This window comes from Necator americanus, chromosome III (genome assembly GCF_031761385.1).
Source record: "Necator americanus strain Aroian chromosome III, whole genome shotgun sequence".
In the NCBI taxonomy this organism is placed as follows: Eukaryota; Metazoa; Nematoda; class Chromadorea; order Rhabditida; family Ancylostomatidae; genus Necator; species Necator americanus.
The window spans coordinates 18,080,817-18,088,900 of record NC_087373.1 but is presented as its reverse complement, the minus strand read 5'-3'; the positions used below and the strand labels follow the sequence as shown (position 1 = coordinate 18,088,900).

At 41.1% G+C, this 8,084-nt stretch overlaps 2 protein-coding genes across 3 annotated transcripts; both read left to right on the top strand.

Annotated features, from left to right (window-relative positions):
* Positions 1 to 3,399: 3,399 nt before the first annotated feature.
* On the top strand, positions 3,400 to 4,251 carry RB195_009989 (uncharacterized protein; the record flags this gene model as incomplete). The annotated part of the gene is made up of 2 exons (XM_064190782.1): positions 3,400 to 3,555; positions 4,144 to 4,251. 2 exons carry the CDS (start codon positions 3,400 to 3,402, stop codon positions 4,249 to 4,251), a joined length of 264 nt encoding a protein of 87 aa, XP_064048365.1.
* Positions 4,252 to 5,912: 1,661 nt separating this feature from the next.
* Positions 5,913 to 6,479, top strand: RB195_009988 (uncharacterized protein; the record flags this gene model as incomplete). Of its 2 annotated transcripts, none has more annotated exons than XM_013441748.2 (3): positions 5,913 to 6,045; positions 6,146 to 6,297; positions 6,384 to 6,479. In XM_013441748.2, 3 exons carry the CDS (start codon positions 5,913 to 5,915, stop codon positions 6,477 to 6,479), a joined length of 381 nt encoding a protein of 126 aa, XP_013297202.2. The 2 variants fall into 2 exon arrangements, with proteins under 2 accessions (XP_013297202.2, XP_064048364.1); XM_064190781.1 differs by having other exon boundaries at positions 6,018 to 6,045.
* Between the last annotated feature and the right edge of the window lie 1,605 nt (positions 6,480 to 8,084).

Sequence of the window (8,084 nt, the reverse complement as noted above, 5' to 3'; positions counted from 1 at the left end):
TAGATAAATTTGATAAACTATCGACTTACTAAAACCATTGAAAAGTAACCCTTCGCATGTCAACCTATATCTATACCCCCAAAATTATGAGCGTATTATTCACCGTAAAAAGCTTACAGCTGAGGGAATAATGTAGACAGAGTTTTTTCTACTTGATCTCCAGAAAAATGATGGGATCAATTACCGAACCTCTCAATTAATATGATTGCAAATGATTCATTAGGAAAACTGAAGTTAACCATTTCCAGTACTGCCTGTACATTTAAACATTCACTGCAGGTGAGGGGCACTAACGAGTGCGGTGAGGTGCACCATAAAACTCTAAAGAATGACTCACAGGTTCACGTAAAGTTTATTCCGAGGAAAAAAAGACAAACGTACTCGAAACAGGAGGCAAGGTTAAAGATAATGCACTGTTCTCGCGAATGTTATTATGAAGGGAACAGAAAAAAAACAGTATGCGAGTGCAAGTGAATCCCGAGTAGCTAAATGAACAAAGGAACTCTTCAGAGGCAGCTTTGGGCACTTCTTTTTGCTGATTTTTATTGGAGTGTCTCGTGACGGCGAGCCGCATATGTGACTGAAGTCTTCATCAAGAACGCTTAAAAAGAATGCTGTATTAGCCCAAGTAGTTAAAACTGAGGGTTGATAATGAGGCAGTGTGGGATATAGTCGGTTATAGTTTCACCGAGCATCATCTCCTTTTCACCTGACTATATAAATCGACAAGATAAAGCTCTCCTACGTGCTTATGCGTGCGTATGCGCTCGAGGTATTTCTGAAGGTAGTTGGAGTTTTATTTGGTTCTAACATCTATTTCCAATTATCGCATGCACAGATGAGCTTGCATTGATATTTCGAAGAGCTTCATTCTTCTCCTTTAGTTAGTTTGCTATGTTTCAACGTCAGATGCTTTCAAAATTTCGTGGACGCTGGCTGCAATGACCGTTTAAATCATTTGTGCCAAATCTTCATGTACCCTTCGCACGAGAGAAATCGAAAAAAATAGTGAGCTCAAAACATGTAAATTAGCGTTCACATGCAATATGTGATCACACAAACACTTGACGAAGCAGATCACTTCACTGTATTTTGCAGACACGTTCATGATGAGTCTGAACTGCGTCCGGAAGCAATTGATAGATCTCATCCATCGGCACACTATTTCTCAGAGATGATGTTGAAATAGTGTGCTGATAAGAGAGGCCAAAGCAATGCTTCTGTGCACAGATCCAGACATTCCTCCAGTGGGCTTTCGAGTCAATGGTAGCAGTGCTGCGTTTGTCGTTAAGAAAAAATAGGTCATTCGTTGAGAGGTAGCTCTCGAAGGTGAGTTCAGAGTTTTAAGTCACAGTTCAACTGGGAATATAAAAAGATATTAATAAATGAAATCAAGGAATAGAAAACAAGGAAATTAAAAACACAGCAAGAGGATCGCAGAATATGGAGAGAGATGAAAAATACTTGGAAAGGACAAACAACGACAAAATATTCGTTGGAAAGAGGGTCCTTTTTTCTTCTGGTTGCTCCGATACTTCTAATTAGTAAATGAGCAAAAATCTGACGGGAATTCGGGGAAACTGCTTGAGAAGGGGGACTGTCGAAAGGACCAAAGGTTCTATGGAAAGTGTGGATTGATAACACCCGTGTAACGGCAAAGACGTACGTGATGACATTTGACTGAAAGGAGTGCAACAGCCGTTGACTGTTGACAGGAGGCAGAGGACAAAAACCGTGCAGGAAGAGGACAGCGAAATATTGCAGTACTGGAGACAAAGGGGATTTAGCAACGTCTAATTGAGGTAATGTCAACAAACGCAGTAAGAGAAAGGGGTGCTAAGAATTCGCCGTCAAAACAGTTTCTGATACGCATTCTAATCGGGAAAAGGCAGAAAAAACAACTAAATAACTATCTCAACAGCAGTTGAGGAGGAACGAACACAACCAATCAAGGAAAAGTAAACTTTTGAATGAATATTGCAACATTGTCTTACCAGTTATTGTAGTGTTTATTTCATTAATTATCATTTTAATATTTTTCAACGCATGTGAAAACAGCTAAAAAGCTTTAAACCCTGCCCAATAGAAATAGTAAATAGGAAAAATAATAGGAAACTCAAGCCTATTAAAATTCTGGACGGCAGTATAAACATCAGCTGCGGTGGTATTGTCGGAAAACAGATCGAATCTGGTTTAGAAACGTAATAAATTAGCCTTGCAGAACCTTGGGGACACGAGATTTGCTTTATCCAAAATCAGGATCTTTGACGTCAATTATTACACATAAATGTTGTGCGTGCGGGATAGAAGAGGAAAAAAAGTGAAAAAGAAGAATAAAGTAGATAAAAAGCTGCATTTAATTCGGAAGGAATAAATAGCGAAGAAGTGCGTTGTTGTGAAGCTCACACAGAAAAAAAAAACGAAATGTGACAGCTTCCGGCACCACAAGACGGTTATTTTCAAGGAACAAATCGTAACGACTAATTTTACTCTCACTACTAAGATTCGCAGCTACTCAGCAACAATGTGCGTTTAATTACTGCGATTAATCACCGATCTGGACGGCTGCCTAAAAGGGTAACAGTAACTGAGGCGCAGCGGAGCATCTGAGGCGGCTAACAGTGTAGTGAAAAGCAAATTTTGTGGTGATAACTGGTGGAAGGCTCGATGGATCCATTGAAGTCTTAATTTTCAAAAACAATCAATCTCCATTTGAATGAGTGGTGAAAGAAAGGGCATTCGACAGCTTCTGGTTTCAAATTTCTCAGACTCGGAAAATAACGGCTTCTCAAGAGGGAATGCCAGCATTAATTAGAGAGGAAAGAATAACAGCACAAGATGGACACGAGTTCAAGGATGGCACGTGCAGGCACGAACACAGCATCGTTAATCCATACATTTGCGATGAACTCGATCCATCTTGGCAAAACCCTTAGAGCGACCAAAAAGAAGACGAGGTCGCCGGGGATGAGCTGCAGAAAACCGCACCACAGCGCCAGCTGGTAAACCGAGGACCTATCGATTTGGCCGAATGATGAGTAGCGATTTTGGTGATAAGCGCCACAGCAAACTGCGCGCACTGTTCAAACGGAAACGCCGCTTCGCAGCTGGTTGCGCCGCGGACGTGACTAAGACCGCTCAAGGACGACTTCAGGCCAACCTGCTCTGCGTAGTCCGCTTGCTGGAGCAGAGCTGAGGTGACGGCGCGCGTTGACCGGCTGCGTTCCGAGATGAATGGTGGCTGAAGAGTAATTAGATGAGTCGGGGATGATTGTCTGATCGAGCCGATGGTGTGTCTTAACGGGCATGTAATCTCACTTCCTTAAGCACTCAACTCTCAACCGATCGTTGGAAGGATTTTCTCTTTGTAACGGACCGCTGCGATCAAAGGCAACAAACATGGAGTTGGAGCATAAGCGTCTGGCGTCAATCAATCCGCCTAGGATCTACGAATGCGTTCACTTCAACTCAGAAGCGGTTGAAGTCTACGAACCCGTGTCCAGCCCATACAAGCCTATACAACGACTCAAGGGGGGAGGTCAGCTCATCTATCAAGTCAGTGTTTTTATCCTCTCAGACAACACCGGCATCGATTGTTGATCCCGAAGGCATGAAAGCTCTTACCAACTGCGCTACACCGAAGAACCCATGTAATATGTTCACTGCGAACTTTCACATCCCGAAGACTTCTTCTCGAGTTCTGAAAAATTCCCCTCGAATTATATTTCCTTTTCAGATTCTGGAGGTCCTAAACTCTCCAATACCAGTTTTCAGGAATTCGAACTTTCTTTCGTCTTTTCTGTACTCTACAAACTACTTCTTTTTTAAAGTGAGCTATATATTAGTAAAATTGTAAGGACATTGCAATCCAAATGTGGACCTTTGGCATGGAAGAATAAATGGAGTGAAAAAATGGAAAACCCCTGAATTCTGTCTAGTGATACATGATTTACTGTGTTGAGGAATAAGTTTTAAGTTTTTTTTTAGTTTTTTTTTTCAAATTTTTAGATTTTTCTAAAATGGAGGATGCACACACAAACAAAGAAATTTATGTTACATATCGTACTGTAGAGGATTTTTTTTTTAATTCTACAAAAAAGCCCTGTTCTTATTTCACAATTCTGTTGACTCTGGCTTTTTCAGATCATTGGAATGGAGTGTCTGGGCATTTTCAACGCCTTCAGTTCTTCTGCAACTAATCGCGGTGATGAGGCTGCTAAAGCTGCTTTTGCTGACCACGGAAGGCTTTAAAAGAGGCATGAAAAATTAGATTGGAAAAACAAAAAAATCTTGAAATTTGTGGGAAGACATGAAAAGGACGAAAAGAAAGCATTGAAAACCGAAAAAAGTAAGCCGCATAGAAAAACTATTGAACAATGCATGAATGTTTTCGAAACGATGCAAGAACAAGAGTAGAGGGTGAACTTTTGATTAACTCGCAATAGTTGTTTTTTCTAATAAGAAAGAGCGAATTTTCTATCAACCAAGACAGTTACCCGATGTGTGACCCAATGTTTTCGAGGTCTTCCGCTTCAAAATTCCCAATTTGGAAGCGCGAGGACCAATGCCAAGCGCTATTTTCAAGCACTCCCCTGGGAACAGCAAAAATTTCAGCTTTAGCGGCCTTGTTGCCTCGATTAAATGCAAAAAAAAAACCAGATCGCGACGAAACTGCTCCACTTTGTCCACTCCATTCAAATCGTCCGAAACGGCAAGAATTGCGGAAGAAAAAAGAAAGGAATTAAAAAGTCAGAATAACACAGTCATAACATGAAGCAATGATCTGACTTTCGAATGATATATGACATTTTGGAATTATTTTCTTATTTCTGCGTGCATTTACCAGTTAGAAAAAATCATTCACGAATTACATCTCTAATACCACATCTTTAATACTACATCCTAACCTAATACGAAGCATACTATTTGAAGATAAAGCACTATAGAACGGTTTCCATAAAGACGGATATGCTTCAGCAAATGAGACACATGGTTTTAAAATGTTGTTCGAAAGAACGTTAGCTTAGAACAACAAGACCACTGGTCATACCGCTGTAATCGGCACAAAACTATCATATGCAGCGATCATCCGTGGTAGTGGAGCTGAGGGACTCTTCGAGTTCAGTTAAAAAGTTTCCGAAAACTACCGTTAATCAAACATTTTCTGGATTTGCAGTAATTGACGCGCTTAAGGAACTAGTATGCCGACTCTCATCAAATAATAATTTCCAAAATAAAATCGATATCTTGCGTAAAAAGACCGCACTATCCTCGATCGATTATGAAGTTATGAACGAGAAGGATATTGATAATGAGAATGGTGACTGTCTTTCTACTTGCCAGACTCCTCTTCCGCGCCTTTCCAGTGGCTCGAGTGAGGGGGCCAAGTCCAGTACATACTAAGGCACATATAGACTACAGCCAGGTCAAAACAGCAAGAACCTCGCTGTAGTTGTGTAGGCGGCAGCGCTCAAAGTGCGCGGTGTAACTGGCGGTTGAAATCGAGGTGGCATCAGTCATCATCGTCGAGCTTCCTGTCGTCCTGACCCGACTATGAACCGCATCAAAGCTTCCATAATAATCACAGAAGATATCAAGGTTAAGGCGTCCTGAGTTCGTCGCGATCTTTTTCTTCCGAGTTCTGTTTTGTTTTAGTTGCAGTCACCATACCACAAAATTGACGATCCCTGATCCACAATTTTATATGAAGAAATTGTTATCCATGAGAGATCGTAACATCGTCAATTGGTATGCTGCCTTCAATGAAGTTGCGGGAAATAGAACAACACTGTTTACCACTGGGATTGTTTGGCACAATCAGAGGTTGACTGCAACTATCCAAACAGAACTCGGAAGAAAAAGATGTTGCTTTGATGGTTTGGATCTCATCAAAGTGAGCATCATTCTCACTGATGTCAGGTTTACGTCGGCTGCTTTCAAATGGCATTGCACAAACGGCGCAAACAAGAACTGTATTTTTACGCGGCGGTGATAATTTCGATCGTTTCAAAAATTCCATGACCGAGACTCTAAGACACGGAGAGTGTAGGAGATTTTTTCTTGGTTTTGTTCCTCTTTTTTCAACTTTATTTCAAACAGTTGAGTATGTTCCAATGTTCAAAGGAAGTGCTATTTGCCTTTACAGTGTCAAGAAAAGTGTTCATGAAAATTTTCCTTTTTGCTTCAATTCCATGTCTTGCCATGGGAATGTTCGTAGCCTACAGGGATCACGTTGCACGCAGGGACAAGGAGCGTCCTAAATACATTCCGTACAGGTTCCTTAACGTCAGAAACAAGGTTTGTTGCAATGTTAATTGCAATGCGCATCCAAAATGCAGCAATACAAGAGTGATGACCTGTTAGTAATCCGTATTTGATTTCAGCCCTTTCCATGGGGAGACGGTAATCATTCGCTTTTTCACAATAAACGCGAACAGTATGTGCCTGGAGTTGGATTCGAGGAGGAGCGAAAACATTGAACTTACCCTATCCATACTCTAGACTGTAACTACATAACTGGGCATAATAAAAATACCCATTTATCGTTTTTCATCTTTAAAAAACATATCCACGCAATGGTACAAATGTACAATGGCTGAGACTATGATAAACAAGTCAAACTTGGAACTGGTTTTGAAGCCAAACTGGAGAAGGTTACAGACTAAGCCACAATTCCCAGAATCGAAGCACTTCATTTCCGAATTACAACAATCCTACCTACTTTATGTGTCGCCTCTAGCTGTAAATATTGAAACCTAACGGTTGAAAATGAAGAGTATTATTTTTTTTTCATCGTAGACTAGTTCTCCTCCTTTTTCTATGTACGTTCAGCTTGTCGGTGATCGCTATGATTGAATTGCTACGACAATTTAGAGGCAATATACTACGAAGGTGAAGGAATTCGCGAGAAAAGCTAGGGAAGGGGTTGTAGATAGCAGAATCCGACGTGGCTCCGCTCATTTCTCCCTAATCGTCTTTGAAAAAAAAAACGGCGTAGGAAACCCTTTAGTTCCTATGAGGTACGTTAGAACGCGCCTTTTTGTGGTCCCCTCAACAGCCTATTAATTGGTTTCTTAAAGGTAGGCTGGAGGGAAGACATCACTCATCTTCGACTACTCTCATTCGGATGCGGCGCGTGCACGAAGGTGGTGCGTTGCAACTGAAATCGTCGTGAAAACGCAGTCTTCCATACCGTTATTTACGACGATCAAGGAGATTTGAGAGAAACCGCACTTGATTCTGCAATCTACAACTCCATCTCAAGGGCAGCAAAGTTGGTGAGCCCTTGCGCTCGAGGTCCCCCCACCCGTTCGCTAAGGGTCCCTGACAGATTCTTCCGTTCGAGGTTAAGTTGGTTACCCAAACCTTGGTATCCGTTTATCTACCGTAGCGTTCTGGGTCTGGGAAAAGGATCTCGCGTGAGGATTTCTCACCCTCTGTAGCAAGAGAATGACCTGCCAACCCACCACTCCTCATGCTTTGAAGGGCCAGCCTTGTTGTGTAAAATTCAGGCGAAATTCTAGTGAACTCTGTTCCATCTTGTTTTTTTTTCTGTTTTATGTCACACCTGCAGGTGTTTGAATAAATAAATAAATAAATCTCTAGCTTTTCCTCACCACGTCAGATTCGTAGTATGCTGCCTTCGAGTGTCTTTCAATGAAATGAAGAAGCCAAGGATATTTTACTCATTGAACAGTTCAAACAGTTCAAAATTTCTCTGATCTTGTTTTCAAAACCCAAACATAAATTATTCAAAATGTTCATTGCAGGACTAGTTTGCGAATGTTTCGGAAAAATCACTGCGGTCATGAAACAGAGGAAATAACCGGAATAATGGAAAATCCATACTTGGTCGGTTCTGGAAATATTCTAACGCAATGCGTTTTGATTGTGGCGACTACTACACTTTCGGAAAATCTACATACTTTCTTGAATTCGCATTGTTATTGGCGCTCAGACACAAGTATTGTGTGCATACTTATGCTATATGTAAGGAACCCAAAAAAGACAGACGAATAAATTATTATTTGGTTAGGCTCAATGCGTGGCAAAACATACTCATTCGCCTAGCTGAAATAGACACA